General features: G+C 37.3%; 2 protein-coding genes across 6 annotated transcripts in view; both read right to left on the bottom strand.

Annotated features, from left to right (window-relative positions):
* Positions 1 to 910, bottom strand: part of ERMN (ermin) — a 67,301-nt gene extending 66,391 nt beyond the window's left edge. The window contains exon 1 of the mRNA XM_069574377.1: positions 821 to 910. The gene's annotated coding sequence lies outside the window, so the exon portion shown is untranslated. The remainder of the gene's footprint in view (positions 1 to 820) is intronic.
* A 12,297-nt stretch (positions 911 to 13,207) lies between these two features.
* The window catches only part of CYTIP (cytohesin 1 interacting protein), a 90,278-nt gene continuing 85,069 nt past the window's right edge, over positions 13,208 to 18,416 (bottom strand). For all 5 annotated transcript variants that reach the window (XM_069574372.1, XM_069574376.1, XM_069574374.1 and 2 more), the window contains one exon: positions 13,208 to 16,586. In XM_069574372.1, the coding sequence (XP_069430473.1) occupies positions 16,126 to 16,586 (461 nt within the window). In that variant the 3' untranslated portion in view covers positions 13,208 to 16,125. The remainder of the gene's footprint in view (positions 16,587 to 18,416) is intronic.

The raw sequence follows: 18,416 nt of genomic DNA, 5'->3' as shown, positions 1-18,416 counted from the left end.
GTGACCATAGCAAAAACAACAGTAACAGAACCTGGGCCCACTATTGGCATTTCAAATTCTCCACTTCTTTTTTCAGGAAGTTTGGAAGCACTATCAAGTAAGAAAGTTCCCATTATTCTCTGGGAATTTAGAAATGAAGGTGAAACAGGACCCATGAATCAAAGTCTCCTCCTTCAAAGCTGAGCAGATTGTGGATTCTTAAAATTAAATATTGAAGAGATATGATTTTATTTTATTTCATGCTGGAAAAGCAGGTCTAACTGGTCAAAACCAGAATAAGAAAAAAATTTTAAAAAAATACAAACATGTACAGGCCTGATGGAAGACATCACTGGTTAAGTTAAAAGATGGGAAAGATGGGAAAAACATGGTTTCACTCCTGTCAGTACCTTATCTCTGAACCGGGGCAAAGTGAAAGAGAGACAGAAGTTGTTGGAAGAAAGGAATTAAAGAAATTCCTTTCAAGTGACTTCCACTGCAGTGAATTAAGGGTTGGGGTTACACACCAAAAATGAGGAGAAATAGAGGCTGGAAAGTGTAAAGATTTCACTTAGCCATGATGGGAAATCAAACAGGAAATTCATAGGAGAAATTCAGCTTTTTTCTAAAGACATTTTTAATAATCTTTGTATTTCTCATAATTTTTAGTATACTTCTCTTCTTATAACTCAAAATCCAACCTTTTTTACACATCCAGAGTTGGCAAACAAATAGTAAGTTTCTAGAACAGTGCTTCTTGACTATCTGTCAGAGAATCTCTTGGGGAGCCTGTTTAAAAGGAAGATTCCTGCACCCCGCGCAGCCTTATCTGACAGATTACCTGGGATCTGGTGCCTGGGAATCTGCATCCTAACAAGTTTCTCAGCTGATTCTTGCGCAGCAAGCCAGCACTGGTCTGATGATGCTGTTTCAGAACCACTATCTTAGCTCATGTCTAGTCCAGCAAGTCCTATGCATGACTATTCACCCACATCCTGTTTTTAATCAGCGGCTATGTCTACAGTTTTAAAACTAAAATAAAAGTGTCACACATTGTGGTGAGGAAATGGCAACTGTGCCTTCAAGTGCAGCTAGCGAGGATCAGACTCAAGCCCAAGCTCATCTTCTATGATTTTGTTATTTTTTATTTTTAAAAAATAGTTTAAAATCCACTTATTTACGGATGCTCAAGAATGGTAGGATTACAATATTGAAGCATAGTTATAATAGTAACCTGCATTGTTTGGTCAATTAGATTTGAAGATGTAGCAACCTAGTTACTTAATTCTGGGCATTTGGGGACAAGGGAATTACAGAATTTTACTCTCCGAACAGTGCAAAAACTAGTCCTCTGCTCATTTCCTCTCTGGTTTAACTGGTTCACTGATACTTAGAGATTCAAGTAGGAAACAAGTGTGGCAAAAATGGAAGACACTTTGTGTTGGCCATTGAGAAGGAAGGTGGGTAGCATTCTACCTTCTCTGCTCTTCAGTCTGAGCACAGACACTTTCATCAGTAATGAATTTCTGATCTGGGCAGAATGTTCTCATGTCAACATTACCAAACTGACACTGTTGTGAAAAGGAAAGCTCACTTCAAATTCAAGTGATTTGCTTACATGAAAAACTTTGTAGTTTCCTTTCTCGTATGTCTGACTTTCATGCATGCTAAATGGCTTCAGTTATGTCCAACTTTTTGCAAACCTATGGACTGTAGCCCTCCAGGGCCCTCTGTCCATGGGATTCTCCAGGCAAGGATAGTAGAGTAGGTTGCTCTGCCCTCCTCCAGGGGAATCTTCCTGACACAGGGTTGGAATCCGCATCTCCCGTATCTCCTGGGTTGGCAGGCGGGCTCTTTACCACTACTGTCACCTGGGAAACCCATCTGACTTAACATCATAAAAGTGAAGCTCTTTGTTGTCCTCTTCTGAAGGATTTGTGAAAAATAATCACATTTCTAACTCCAGTCTGAGTTTAGTAGCCCTAGTATAAGTTCTTAAAGTACATTACATATCTTTCAGTTCAGTCACTCAGTCGTGTCCAACTCTTTGCAACCCATGAATCGCAGCACGCCAGGCCTCCCTGTCCATCACCAACTCCCGCAGTTCACTCAGACTCACGTCCATCAAGTCCGCGATGCCATCCAGCCATCTCATCCTCTGTCGTCCCCTTCTCCTCCTGTCCCCAATCCCTCCCAGCATCAGAGTCTTTTCCAATGAGTCAACTCTTCGCATGAGGTGGCCAGAGTACTGGAGTTTCAGCTTTAGCATCATTCCTTCCAAAGAAATCCCAGGGCTGATCTCCTTCAGAATGGACTGGTTGGATCTCCTTGCAGTCCAAGGGACTCTCAAGAGTCTTCTCCAACACCACAGCTCAAAAGCATCAATTCTTTGGCGCTCAGCCTTCTTCACAGTCCAACTCTCACATCCATACATGACCACAGGAAAAACCATAGCTTTGACTAGACGGACCTTAGTCGGCAAAGTAATGTCTCTGCTTTTGAATATGCTATCTAGGTTGGTCATAAGTTTTCTTCCAAGGAGTAAGCGTCTTTTAATTTCATGGCTGCAATCACCATCTGCAGTGATTTTGGAGCCACAAAAGATAAAGTCTGACACTGTTTCCACTGTTTCCCCATCTATTCCCCGTGAAGTGATGGGACCACATGCCATGATCTTCGTTTTCTGAATGTTGAGCTTTAAGCCAACTTTTTCACTCTCCACTTTCACTTTCATCAAGAGGCTTTGTCTTTACCTTGGAATTTATCATGAGGAATTCCCTGGTGGTCCACTGGCTGTAACTCCACACTTTCACTGCAGGGGGCTCCACACTTCCCTGGTTGGAGAACAAAGATCCCGAGTGCCGCATGGTGTGGTAAAAAAAAAAAAAAGTATCATTCTATGATATAAATATGTGTCTTCTAACAGAACTCTACCCAAAGTCTTGTCTCTTTAATAAATATTTTCTTAATCTAGTATCTGCAGATATATAAGAAAAAAGGAAAAGTGCACATGCCATCCTTGTAAGTTAAGTTGTGCACCTAGGAAAGGCTAATGGAAAATCTCACAAAAGATATCATAAAGTGGCATTCTTTACCATCAGAATTTGTAGGTAGGTCTCCTCCCTGTTACAGATGGAGAAATTTGATTGTGTCAGCATCATTATTGTTTCTTGTGATTTGTCTTTTCTCTTTGGTTGCTTTTTAAATTTTTTCTCATTGGCTTAAGTGTTCCATGGCTCTACTCTAATGTGTGACAGTGGGTTTATTTTTATTTACTCCCCTCGAGTTGTTCTTGGGTGTTTACCAATTCTGCTATATTCTCAGTCAGATCTTCAAATATTGCCCCCCTCTCATTTTCTCTATTTCATCTTTCCAAATATCCATTAGATGTATATTGGGGTTTTTCATTCTCTTTGGCTTGGCTTTAACCTGTCTTTGATACTTTCAATCTCTTTATCTCTATATATATATTAATGCAATTTCCTCTATCATTCAGTTCATAAATTCTCTGTTTCTATGTGTGATATGCTGTTCCATCCATGGTGAAGATTTAATTTCAGTGGCATATTTTTAGAAATGAAATGTGCTTATATTTATTTATATCTTCCCAATTAATGTTGCTATTTTATTCCAAGATGATTTTTATTCTTTTTATTCTCTTTAATCAATTTCAAAATCCTTATATTTAATAAACTTTATTTTTAGAGCAATTTTATATCTACAGAAAAATTGTGAAGATTGTATACAGAGTTCCTCTATACCTTGCACCCAGTTTCCCCTCTTACTGACATTGTACATTAGTATGGTACATTTCTTATATTTAAGAAACCAATATTAATATATTATTATATTAACTATATAAATGGATTTAATGGACATTAACTAATGTCCATACTTTATTCAGAATTTCTTTACCTAATGGCCTTTTCTGTTCCAGGATGCTATTTGGATATCACATTATATTTATTCATCATATCTACATAGGCTACTCTTGGCTATGACAGTTTCTCAGACTTTACTTGTTTTGATAACCTTAACAGTTTTAAGAAGTACCAGTTGGCATTTTGCAGAATGTCTTTTAACTATGGGGTTTTTTTTAATGTTTTTCTTGTTATTAGACTCAGGGTAAAGACTTAGGGGAGGAAGAACACAGAGATGAAGTGCCATTTGCACTATGTCATATCAAGTGTGCATATTATCAAAATGTCCCGTCATTACTGATGCTGATCTTGAGTATCTGATTGAAATACTGTTGTCGAGTATCTCTATGTAGAGTTACTTTTTTCCCTCCCCTTTCTACATTCTACTCTTTGGAAGAAAGTCACCATGCTTAAGAAATAAGACTTCTGCTCCACTTCCTTGAAAGTATAGTACATTAATTACATGGGAATCCTCTTACACAGGAGATCTGTCTCTTTACACCATTTATTATTTATTCAGTCACCTATTTATATCAGTATGGATGGACTCATGCAAGGATATTTATTTTGTTTGGGGCTACAATCTACTATTCTTTTATTCTGTTGCTCAAAGTGTTCCATATTTGGCCACTGGAAGCTTATTCAATTGGTTTCTATGACTCCGACACATTCCCATCACTCAGATTTTATTCTTTTTCTTTAATACTTCCTTATTTTCTAGCACTATAAAACACTTGAGAATCTTTTTGTACATTTCTTGCGCCAATCCTAGAATCAGTTATTTTTCCAGGGAATGCTGTTTTCCTTTATTGGAGGATAGTATTAGAAACCAAGATCTTATGTGTGCTCATTGCTACCAGGATACCTTTGTTTCTGGGCCTTCTCAGCTGACAGAGCAAGTTACTATATGTGTGTATATTAACCCATGTATATAACATATCTATAAGTATTTCTCTGTATAATCATCTTTACCTATATTGATATTATAGTAGGTAAATTCTGATGTCTCCAACTCTAGTTACCTTTTCCATGTGAATCATTCTAAGCTCTTCTGTTGCTTATCTGTAAATTTTCACTCTAACAGTGAAAAGCCTGGTTCCCATAATCAGCCATTTATTTATTAATAGTTTAATTACAATATACATGTATACCAGTGTCAGAATGTTTAACTATATCACTCCCGTGGGAAACAACTGTTTCAGTTAGAGTATAATGTTTATGTGTCATTTTTTTCTAGCCTTTAATATTATAGACTTAAGTCATTTCCAAAGTTACTTGGGTCAGCTTCTTTTTCTTCCACTTTCTTAAGTTGTTTCCTACATTATTAATACAGTTAGATTGACTTGTCACATTCTGTATTCAATTCTGGGATCCCCCAACTTCTAAGTGGGTTTTAATAATTTGCATACATTGAGTCATTCTTTGTGCTGAAAATCCTATGGGTATTGACAAATGCATAGTGTCATATATTCGTAATTATAATGTCATACCGAGTTGTTTGCTCTTCTTAGTCTGCTCAGCTCCCACAACAAAATTCCACAGACTGGGTAGCATACGCAACAGAAATTTTTCTCTTTGTTCTGGATGCTGGTTCCAGATCTAGTCCAAGATCAATTTTGGGAGGGTTCAGTTTTTGGTTAGAGCTCTTTTCTTGGCTTGCAAGTGGCTTGGTCATCAGACAGCTTGCCTACCCCAAGGCTCTGCTAGGCAGTCAGCCTCTAGAACTATGAGAAAAAAATAGATATCTGGGAAATAATAGATAAAAAATAGATATCTGTTGTTTCACCACCTAGTCTGGGGTATTTTATTTCAATAGCCCAGGTAGACTAAGAGAATGCTATAAAACTCACGGGTGCTCCATCTATTCAACCTTCTCCACATACCCAAACACCCCACACCACCCCCCCAAACCCCTGCAAACCACTGATTTTTTCACAATCACTACAGTATTGTCTCTTCCAGAATGTCATATAAGTGGAACTATACAGTATGTAACCCTTTCAGACTAGCTTCCGCCACTAATCAACATGTATTTAAGGTTCATCAAGACTTTTCCTGGCTTGACAGCTCATTTTTACAATAGTTGAATAATATTCCACTTTTTTTTAATCCATTAACCTATTAAAGGACATTTCAGATCATTCCAATCTTTTTCTGTGATTGAGAACAAAACTGTCACAAATATTTCTTCTTGTTTTTTTTTTTTTTGTGAGGACATAAGTTTTCAAGTCAATCAGGTAAATATAAGCATGAAAAAAGTGAAAGTGTTAGTCGCTCAGTCGTGTCCAACTGTTTACAACTTCATGGACTGTAGCCTGCCAGGCTCCTCTACCAGGGCCAGAAAACAGGGGCGGGTTGCCTTCTCCAGGGGATCTTCCTGACCCAGGGATTGAACCTAGGTCTGCCGCTCTGCAGGCAGATTCTTACTGTCTGAGTACCCTAGAAACCCCCAATATAGGCATACTTAGGAGATGCTGCAGGTTCAGTTCCAGACTCTGAAATAAAGTAAATGTGTGCATGCTAAGTCACTTCAGTTGTGTCCGACTCTTTGCAACCCTACGGACTGCAGCTTGCCAGGCTTCTGCATCCAAGGGATTCTCCGGGCAAGAATACTGGAGTGGGTAGCCATTTCCTTCTCCAGGGGATCTTCCCGACCCAGGGATTGAACCTGCGACTCTGATGTCTCCTGCATTGGTAGGCGTGTTCTTTACCACTAGCACCATTTGGGAAGCCCTAATAAAGTAAACAGCACAATAAATAGAGTTACATGAATTTTTGGTTCCCCAGTCCATATAAAAGTTATATTTAAACTATATGCTGTCTATTAATTGTGCAATGTCATTATTTAAAACAATGGCCTATGGGACTTCCCTGGTGGTACAGTGGAGAAGAATATGCCTGCCAATGTAGGGGACACAGGTTTGATTCCCTGGTCAGGGAAGATTTTACATGCAGCAGAACTGAGTCCACATGCTGTAATCTCTGAAGCCCACGCACTTAGAGCCCATGCTCTACAATAAGAGAAGTCACCATAATGAGAAGCCCATGCGCTGGAATGAAGGCTGGCCCCAGATCGCCTCAACTAGAGAAAGCCTGCATGAAGCAGCAAAGGCCCAGTGCAACCAAAAATAAACAAATAAGCTAATTAGTAAAAAAAAAAAAAAGGATTAAAAATACCCACCAATGTATATACCTTAATTTAAAAATACTTTATTGCTAAAAAGTGCTAGCCATCATCTGTACCTTCAGTGTGTTGTAATGCTTTTGTAGGTGGGGTGTCTTGCCTTGATGTTGATGGCTGCTGACTGATCATGGTGGGGACTGTCGAAAGTTAGGATAGCTGTAGAATTTTTAAAAATAAGAAAAAAATAAAGTTTACACATTGATTGGCTCTTCCTTTTGGGAATGATTTCTCTATCATATGCAATGCTATCTGATAGCATTCTACCGATAGTAGAACTTCTTTCATAATTGGAATCAGTCCTTTCAAGCCCTACTGCTGCTTTATCAAATAAGTTCATGTAATATTCTAAATTATTTGTGGTCCTTTCAACAATCTTCACAGCATCATGACCAGGAGTAGATTCCACCTCAATAAATCACTTTCTTTGCTTATCTCTAAGAAGTAACTCCTTGTCAATTAAAATTTTATCATGAGATTGCAGCATTACAGACACATCTTCAGGCTCCATTTCTACTTCAGATTTTCTTGCTATTTCCACCAAATCTACAGCTATCTCCTCTACTGAAGTTTTGAACCCCTCAAAATCACCTACAAGGGGTGGAATTACCTTCTTCCAAACTCTGGCTAATGTTCATATTTTGGCCTCTTCCCATGTATCACAGTTGTTCTTAATGGCATTTATTTTTTTTTATAGTGATTATAAGTATTTTTATTTTTTTATTTTTTTATTTTTTTTCTCTTATCTTTATTTATTTTTTTATTTTAGTTTTTTATTTTTTAAATTTTAAAATCTTTAATTCTTACATGCATTCCCAAACATGGACCCCCCTCCGAACGGCAAATGTTTTCCTAAAGTTTCTTTGCCCAGGTCCATTAGAAGAATCACCATCTATGGCACCTAAAACCTTACAAAATGTATTTCTTAAGTAAAAAGACTTAGAATTCAAAATTATTCCTTGATCCATGAGCTGCACCATGAAGGTTGTGTTAGCAGGCATGAAAACAGCATGAATCTCATTGGATATCTCCAACAGAGCTCTTGGGTTATCACACACATTGTCAATGAGCAGTAATGTTCTGAAAGAAATCTTTTTTTTTCTGAACAGTAGGTCTTAACAGTGAGTTTAAAGTAGTTAGTAAGCCATGTTGTAAGCAGATGTTCTGTCATGTAACCTCTGTATTTTTCCATTGATAGAGCACAGGCAAAGTAGTTTAACATACTTCTGAAGGGCTCTAGGATTTTCAGAATGGTTTCAGCTTAAAGTCAGTTGCTGCATGAGCCTCTAACAAGAGAGTCAGTCTGTCATTTGAAGCTTTGAAGTCAGACATTGACTTCTCCTCTCTAGCTATGAAAATCCTAGATGGAATCTTCTTCCAATAAAGCTGATCATCTATATGGAAAATCTATTGGATAGTGTTATCACCTTCATTAATGATCTTAGCTAGATCTTCTGAATAACTTGCTGCAGCTTCTGCATCAGCATTGCTTCTTCACCTTGCCCTTCGATGTTACAGAGATGGCTTCTTTCCTAAAACTTCAGAAACCAACTTCTACTACCTTCAAAGGTTTCTTCTGCAGCCTCCTCACATCTCTTGGCCTTCATAGAATTAATGAATGCTCTGGATTAGGCTTTGGCTTAATGAAATACTGTGGCTAGTCTGAGCTATCCAGACCACTCAAACTTTTCCTATATCATCAATAACACTGCTTCACTCTCTTATTCATGTGTTCGTTCTAGTAGCACCTTTAATTTTCTTCAGAATTTTTTTTTTCCTTTGCATCCACAACTTGGCTAACTTCAGGAAAAGGTCCTAACTTTTGACCTATCTCAACTTTCAGTATGGCTTCCTCCCTAAGCTCTATCATTTCTAGCTTTTGATTTAAAGGAGAAGGTGTGTGACTCTTCCTTTCATGTGAACACTTAGAAGCCCATTGTGGAGTTATTCTCTGGCCTAATTTCAATATTGGGTATCTCAGAGAATAAGGAGGCCTGAGGCAATAGGGAGAGATGGGGAAACGGTTGGTGGAACAATCAGAATACACATAACATTTATCAGTTAAGTTTGCCATCTTATATGAACACAGTTTGTGGCATCTCAAAACAACTCCAGTAATAACAGCAAAGATCACTGATCACAGATCATCATAACAAATATGAAATATAATAGTAAGGAACAACATTTAAATATTGCAAGAATTCACAAAATGTGGCACCGAGACATGAAGTGAGCAAATGCAGTTTGCTGATAGACTTGCTTAATGTGGGGTTGCCTTCAATTTTTTTAAAGACCTTCAATTTATAAAAATTAAAAAAAAAACAATATCGGTGAAGTGTAACAAAATATAGTGCAATTAAGCAAGGTATGCCTGTACCTAAAAGTGCAAATGCTAGATCATACGGTAAAATTATGTTTAGCTTTGTAAAAATACCGCCAAACTGTCTTCCAAAGCACTATACTAGTTTGCATTCCCATCAGCAATGAAGGAATATTCCTGTTAGTCTGCATCCTTGCCAGCAATTTATATTGTCATTTATCTGGATTTTAGTCATCCTAACATCCATGGAGTAGTATCTTGTTACTACTTGGGATTTAATTTGTAAATCCCAAGTGACAAATGATATTGAGCTCTTTTAATGCACTTATTTGCCACCTACATACCATCTTTGGAGATGTGCTTGCTCACATCTTTTGAACATGCTTTAATTGGGTTGTTTGCATTCTTATTTTTGAATTTTAAAAGTTCTTTTTATATTTTGGATGCAAGTTCTTTTTCAAATATGTGTTTTGCAAATATTTTCTCCCAGTGTAAGATTTTTCTTTTTATTCTTTTAACAGTATCTTTCCTAAAGTGGAAGTATTTAATTTTAATAAAATCCAATATATCTGTTTTTGCTTTTACAAATCACCTTTTTGGTGTATGTAAAAAGTTATCATCAAACCCAAGGTTACCTAGATGTTCTCCTATGTCATCATCCAGAAATGTTATACTTTTATGTTCTGCATCTAGGTCTATGATTCATTTAAGTTAATTTCATGAAATGTGTAAAGTCTTGCATATGGATGTCCAATTGTTCAAGAACCATTTTTAAAAATACTGTCCTTTCTCCATGAAACTACATTTACTTCTTTGTCAAAGATCAGTGACTATATTTGTGCAGGTCTATATCTGGGTACTTTAATCTGTTTCATTGATCTACAAGTCTATTCCTTTGCCAAAACCTGGTTGTCTCAATCATTATAGATTTATAGGGCATCTAGAAATTGTGTATTGTGATTCCTCTAATTTTCATCTTCTTCTCTTCCTCCTCCTCCTTATACTACTTCTTCTTTGGTGTTACCTTGGCTATTTTATCTTTTGCTTTTTCATAGAAATTTTAGAATCTGTTTCTCAATGATTACAAAATAGCTTGCAGGAATGTTGACTGGGATGTCAGTGAATCTATAGTTGAGTTAGGAAGAGCTAATATCAACACTATTGCGTCTTTCAACCCATGAACACAGAATATCTATTTAGGTTTTCTTGGATTTATTTCATCAGCATTGAGATATAAACAGATCTGTATAGATCTGTACATATTTTGTCAAGTTTATACTGAAGTGTTTCATTTTTTTGGTACTATTGTGAACAGTATTGATGGTTGAGTTTGAAATCTTAGTTGTCCATTTCTTGTATACAGGAAACCAGTTACCATATTTTTGTACAGTGATTTGTGTCCTATAACCTTGCTATACTCACTTATTAGTTTCAGAATGTTTGCTGTTGATTTGGGGGGATTTTTCACATTGACAATCATATTATCTGAAAACAAAGGAAATTTCACATCTTCTTTCCCAATTTGTATCTTTTATTTCCTTTCCTTGTCTTAGTGAACTAATTAGGATTTTCAGTATAGTGATAAATAGAAGTGGTGAGGGGATATTCTTTGTTTGTACCTCATCTTAGGGAGAAAGCATCCAGTTTCTCATGTCATAATATTAGTTAGCTGTAGGGTTTTTTATAGATGTTCTTTATCAAGTTGTGGGGCTTATTCTCTACTCCTAAGATATACATGCTTTTTATTCTTCAAACTGTCTTATTTTCCCAAGTTCTAATAAATGTGTTATTTGCAAGATCACCTGACAATTTGCTCATAGTTAATCATATCGTTTTGAGTTTTATAGTTTTGATTATGAAAATTTTGTTTTTCTGTGGAATTCCTTTCATCTGCTCACAAAGATGTACCCACATAGACTTGATAAAGTCCAGTATATCGATCAGTGAATTCACTTAAATACATTCAGATTCCCTGAGCAGAATTTAGAAGCAAGTAACTGGTTCACTCTTTTAACATTCTTTTAAAATCTTCTGTCATTTCATGCAGCTGGGGAACAAAGCTGGGACGTCTGTCACAGAGCTGGATATAGTTTCCTCCTCAGCTTTTTGGCTGGTTATACAATCTTGGCCAATTTCTTTAATTTAAAAAATCATTAATCTTAACATTTCTTTATGTAAAAATTAAAAATTGTGACATTCACGCTTTCTTTTTGCTCAGAGAAGTTTAGAGAAGACTCAATGTCTTAAATTATCAATTTGGGAACTCCTTGAATAGTGTTGTGAATAGCTTCTAAGGTAGCTCCCAATCCCCTCCTCCTGATGTTCATGCCTTTGTGTAAGCCCAGCTTTGTGAGTGTGGGTAGGTCCTGTGACTTGTAGCTAACAAATAGATGGCACAATTGATAGGATATCACTCTTGTGATTATGTTCTGTTCTATGGCAAAGGTACTGGGATGTCAGTCTGGTTACATTTGCATTATCTCACTTCCCTCGTGGCTCAGATGGTAAAGATTCTGCCTGCAATGTGGGAGACTCAGGTTCAGTCCCTGAGTTGGGGAAAATCTTCTGGAGAAGGGAATGGCTACCCCCTCCATTATCTTGCCTGGAGAATTTGATGGACAGAAGGGCCTAGCAGGCTACAGTCCATGGGGTCACAAAGAGTTGGACATGATTGAGCAACTCATGCTTGTAGTATCTCTTTCTCTCTCTTGTTGGATTTTGATAAGCAAGTTGCCATGAAACCTATGGCTATAAGGAATGCTTCTGACAACAACCCTGAGGAATTGTGATAGGAAATCCTTCCCCAGTCAACCCTGTAGATAAGAACTCAGTCCTGGGTGACATCATGATTGCTGCTCTGTGAAACTCTGAGGATGTTACAAAGAGTGTGGCGTCTGGATGACCACAGTTCAAAAGCCAATAAACAGGCCAGTTTGATGGAAAGGAAAGCTTGCTTTATTTCATATTTCAGCAACTAGAGGGGTGGTGGGCAGACATCTGTCCAAAGGCTGTACCCCCTGACAACTGGCAGACCCCCCCACACACACACACAACCAGAGGGGCAAGAGTTTTTAGAGACATAAATGAGGGTACATAGAGAAACATTACTGTCATCTTTGACAGTCATCTTCAAATTGATCATCAGTGGTCTAATCAATGTCAACTTGGTTGTTTCAGGTACAGTTAATTTTCAGTTCCAGGGTCTGTTTCTTCCCATTTCTTTGAGGCAAATTCTTGGAATTGTGGCAGCTTATGTCATTGGTATAGTCTGGTCATCATGTAGTTAATTTTTTCATCTGGTGTTTTAGTATCTATAAGACAGCTTCTGGGATATGGTTCAGAATATTATCTATAATCCTTAAGAAGGAAATAAAGGTCCTTAACTATGTTTAATGACTACATTATTATTATTTGCTCTCCTTTGACTGTTTTCCTTTGTTTCTACCTTTTCATTTCTCTGATTAAACTTATTCATTGACTGAAGTTTTCCACAGGCAAAAGCAGGCAGAGGATGTTGCGGGATTGGAGGTCAAGGACCACAGGGTCCTGCTTCATTTCAAGGATACCCAGCTAAACATTGCCCATACTCTTGACCCATGAACCTTTGAGATAATAAATATGTTTTAAACCTCTATGTTTGCAGCAATTTGTCAAACAACAGAAAGCTAATACAAGTGCAAAGCCTCAATTAAATAGGTAATATATTTTAAGAAGCTCAAAGAGGTAGGTGTTAATCGGTCACTCTAGGTTTTTCAAATTCCATTTCATTTAAAGTAAGTAAAGACAGAGAGAGACAGCAGAAAGTTCTGTCATTGAAAAGTAGCATTCTTTATTTCAGAAAGGTGTCAAAATTTTATTTTATTGCTCATAGTTATGTAAGGAATAGGATATGAAGCACCAATAATTTTGTGATCCAAAGTATAGTATAATTGTTATGTGTTATTTACTATGCTTAGATTGTATACATCCACAAATATTTATACTTTATGATTAGTATACACAAGCAGTTTCCAACTGTGATCTTCAATTCAGACTAGGATTTTTAATATTGTTTATATCATGCACTAAGATGGAAAAGCATTAAAAAGTAGAAATGATAAATAAAAGTCATTTCAAAAAATATAGTTCCAACCTGTCTGACATGGTGGTGTTCCTATAGTCACATGACAAGAGTGATTCCTAATAGGTTTGATTCAAATTTGATTTATCAATCAAAGCCATATTAGAAAAATGCATTTTCATAACAAATTTTCAATTAACAAATTCACCAATATTACATATTTGACAACTTTAGGGTTAAGAAAAAATTCTTCACTTTTCTTTTCCCAGTAAATTATATCCAAGTAAGTCACTGTGGTCATTGCGCACCAGAAAATTTGAGAAATGACATCTTCTAAAGCCTCACTGAGGTCAGATTCAGGTTGAAAAACTATGCTATGGGAAATTTACCCACATTTCCACTCAACATCAGGTTTCTTACAACTTGTGAACACACAAAACATGAGATACCCTTCCTTCCTGTACTTTGGTTAAAAAATGCTTAACTTTTTTTTCCAGAACATATCTAACTCGACTCTCACGCTTCTTATCGCAGGCGACAGTGCAACATGCCGGGCTTCTTCCCTCTACCATTTTGGGCTGATGCTTACTGTAAGATGGTATCATACTATATTTAACACTTAAAACCACAGAGAAGCAAATGACATGTTGTCTGCTTTTCCAGATGAACTGTGGTAGTTCTTAAAACATTGTTCACGTAGAATACTTTAAAAGCATCTTTCTTAAAATAAATGTAGTATTTTTGCCCCTGCACTTGGCGAAAGAGGACAAACAGAAAATGCTACCTTCATGTAAGCAGATCTTTAACATGACAATTCTCGTCTGTGGTGAGAAATAAGCAATATCTGTCAAATCACAATTGATTTGCAAGCCCCTGTTGAAAATAAATGTATTGCTAACCATGTAGTTATTATAAGTTATGTGCTTATATCTGAAAACTTGCTTGTAGACCTGAGAAGAGTCACCTTATATATGTTTCCCTTCATATTCACCAAAGAGGGTTTTTTCTCCTGTTTATAATATCCTTATTCATGCAATCTACAATTGTACATTTTAAATATTGGGGTTGGGGCAAATGGTAGTCCTGTGGTGGTAACTACACAGAACCAGCAAAGAGGTGAACAACATCCAGAGAGACTGAGCAGGTAAGCTCGAGCTGGGAAAAACTGGCTCCCAAGATTAGCCCTTCCAGTGACCATGGGGGCTTCTCTGAATACCTGCTTCCTTATCTATATGCCTAATGTCTCTCTACAGGTTTATTTCTGGAATCACATGGACAATACCTTCCACCTACTATGCCTTCAGTAAATGACAGACAAGATTGCCGTTGTTCCTGTGAAAGCTCTACTCTTCACATGAATGATTCTTATGCAGAGCCCATTGGATACTCCTGAATTCAAAGAATTAATAGAAAGTATGTCCCATTAGAAATATTTTCCTATTTTATTTTATCATTCATTTCTTACCCTACAAGCTTCCTTGCCCTCATCTCTTTTTTTCTCAAAATGAGTCACTCTTTACTCAGTTTATTAAAGTGTATCAGTTGCACTCAAAGTCATCTATCTCTCACACATACACACACACACACATGCACACACAGCATTCACAATCAGTAGGGTCTGTATATTGCATTGTCCAGAATATCTACCCTAGAATATAGGTAATGAGCAGCTGTATCACCAGAACAGAGAAATCATGAACTTTAATGGACATTGAATAAAAATGTGATTGAAAGGTGAGGAGTAAAGTGATACCAACATAACTAATAGACAAGAGAGTGCTGCGGCAAGAACTACTAAGAAAATATAAAGTGAGGAGCAATGTGAAAAAAATTCCACAGGAGGAAAATCTTTTTCCTAACTCTAACTTTTCAAATTTTAGATATGTGTTCAAAAAACATCACAAGGCTATAGGATCTTGAGAGTTCCAGACTTGTCATCAGTGTTTAGGAAGAGCAAAAGTTGAATCAGGTAGGAAAGACATCCTCATCCATTTTGTTTAGGCCACCAATATAAAAGACCTTATTATAGTCTCCTTTAGTACCCATCTTAGAAAACATCTTCCAATGGATTTTATAAACCTTAAATCCTCCTATTAAATCTACTTCTTGCTTTATTATCACTGTGGATGTAAAAAAGGGCTGATGATCATCTTCGCTTCTAATCTTTCATAAATTTGAACAGAAACATTCAAAATTGCCTATTAATTAAGCCTCCCCATAGTCTACTGAGCTTAAGCAAATAAAGTTTTGTAACCTACCAATTAATCTACAGAAGGTATTCCAAATAATTACATTCTGTCACATTCTTATTTACACTTGATTCTAAAAAGTTCCCAACTTTTCACATGACTAATCTAGAAAATAAATATTACCCTTGCCTTCATAGGCAGCATTAAAATGAGCAGGCACTTGAGTTAATTTGTTATATTTTGTAATTTATTATTATTTCATTTTCCTACTGCCTGCTTAGAACTTGAACCATTCTGGTTAAAAAACGATTGCAAAAGCATACACAGTGGTACCAAAGCTTAAATAAAGTTCACTACTGCCATGAAATGAGATGTCAGTTTTGCAATCCATCTGCACTTTCCCACGGGTGGAGTTGATCTAAAGGAATCTGAAGATATTTACAAAATAAGCTAATATGAAAGGGCATGACAACCCATTAAAAGCGACTCTCTTCCTCTTCCACAGCGTGGTGAAGGCCTGGGATGAATTTCAACAGCTGTTTCCGGACACTTCCCCTTCTGCTTTTCCTGGGCAGGGTCCCATACATGCCTGAGAAGTTACCTTCGCACAAAGGAGACATGGACCCACTGCTGGCAGAACTAATGCTCCGATTCCTCCTCGAAGAAGACCTCTTCAGAAAATCATCTCCTTCCCTGGGGACAAAGCACTCATCATCTGTGCTTGTCTGGCGGCTGAAGGCTTCCTGACTGGAGTCTTCAGACACACAGGTCTGGTACCCATCCTCACTGTCTATCGTCATGGAGCTCAGCCAGCTCTTACAACTGCTTGCACTGGATAATCGATTCCGGTCCAGGAGGGCGGGGCCAGGCAGGGGTCCAAGCAGTGTGAATTCATCTATGTCCATATTTTCCAAACTTGGGCAGTTAGTTGCATCACCTGGAACGCAGAAAAGAAAGCGTACTGTGAAATAGATCTAAGCATCACCTCTTACAAGTAAATACATCAAAATTTCTCTTTGAAAGGCACAAGAAAGAGTAAGAGTGAATAATTCTTTTCACCAAGCTTGCACAAATAAGTGACTGTCTATGAGATCATTTGATAAGCTTAAGACTATGATTTTTCAAGCTATTTGTCCATAGACTGTGTATGCTCAGTTACTTCGTTGTGTTTGACTCTTTGTGACCCTGTGACTGTAGGCTGCAAGGCTCTTCTGTCCATGGAGTTTTCCAGGCAAGAATACTAGACTGGGTTGCAATTTTCTACTGCAGGAATCTTCCTGACCCAGGGACCAAACCTCCATCTCTTGCATTTCCTGCATTGGTAGGCGGATTCTTTAGCACTGTGCCACCTGGGAAACCCTTGTTTATGGATTAGTTTCATGTAAAGGATTGCATGGTCACAAAAATGGTCTAGATTAAATAAATTGAAACAAAATTCTTCACATTAGAACAGTTCAACTCATCTAACAGTATTCCAGTGCAACTTTTGAATTTCCAAAAGAATCATTTCTTACATTGAAGTGACCCTGCCACTTTTTATTAAAATCATCATAGAAATTGGTTCCAAAGAATATACTTGGAGAAATGCCCTCTTATGGATTTTCTCTATTTTAGTTCCTTTGGTTTTTAGTTACCGTATTTTTAAATAATTGCAAAATTATTATAACATAACTTGAAGTGTATGGAAAGCACAGTTATAAAACCTGCACCTTACAGACTGATTATTAGAGAATTTAAAGATGTTTAGAACAGAAAGGATATCTTAGAGCCTCGATATTCCCAGTTTATTCTTAGAATGCTTTAATACTCAAATTCTTCGAAATGGTAGTGTACCAGAAAACATCCCTGTCCTAAAATAAATAATCACTTGAAAAAATTGAATGTTATCTGCTTGGCTGAATTTCTTCATCAACCCTTTATAATCTACATCTGGGCTCTCCAAACTCAAATTTTAATCTCACACCAACAGCCTGTTCATATCCCACTTGCTTATGTACTGTCTGAGTTGTTTGGTATGCTGCTAAAAGAAAGGAGATTATTTGTAATACTAGCCAGAAAAAAAAAAATCATTTGAAGGTGACTTTGCTTCAGGAAAAGTAATAGAACATTACACACTCAGAAATGTGTTTTTTAAACCTCATGCTCATCGTCTCTACTGCTGCTCTCCTTTGCCCTTGGTTGACAATATTAAAAGAGACTGTTTGTTTATTTTTCCATTTGATCTGCAAAGTTGAGTAGGGTCAGCCCTGTAGTGACCAGTTATAATGCGTTCTTTTTTGTTAACAAAACCTACTTTATTTCATCTGGCAACAAGTTGATGAATGTCTTCTGATTGGAGAGCATATGGCTTGTAGAGTCTCATGCCCTCGATATTTATTCTAGGTCTATAAAAAGTAAACTAAAGAACTCTTTTATCTCTCAAAAAATATAGACAATGGCCAATATAGACAATGAGGAGCCAGTCTCCTTGAACCTGAACAAAGGACCTTGTCTATACAAGGCCATGCCCATAGAACCACAGAACTGCCTACACTTATCAGATCAAACCCCGTCTCCCCTCTAGGATGCCCTCTGCAAGTCTGTAGACCCTGAAGTTTACAGAAATCCAGGAAGTAGCCATATATTTGTGCCTCTGCTGCTGCTGCTAAGTCGCTTCAGTCGTGTCCGACTCTGTGCGACCCCAGAGACGGCAGCCCACCAGGTTCCCCCGTCCCTGGGATTCTCCAGGTAAGAACACTGGAGTGGGTTGCCATTGCCTTCTCCAATG

The sequence above is a fragment of the Ovis canadensis genome, chromosome 2 (assembly GCF_042477335.2).
Source record: "Ovis canadensis isolate MfBH-ARS-UI-01 breed Bighorn chromosome 2, ARS-UI_OviCan_v2, whole genome shotgun sequence".
NCBI lineage: Eukaryota > Metazoa > Chordata > Mammalia > Artiodactyla > Bovidae > Ovis > Ovis canadensis.
The sequence above is the reverse complement of the archived record's forward strand: the minus strand, read 5'-3'. Positions and strand labels throughout refer to the sequence as shown.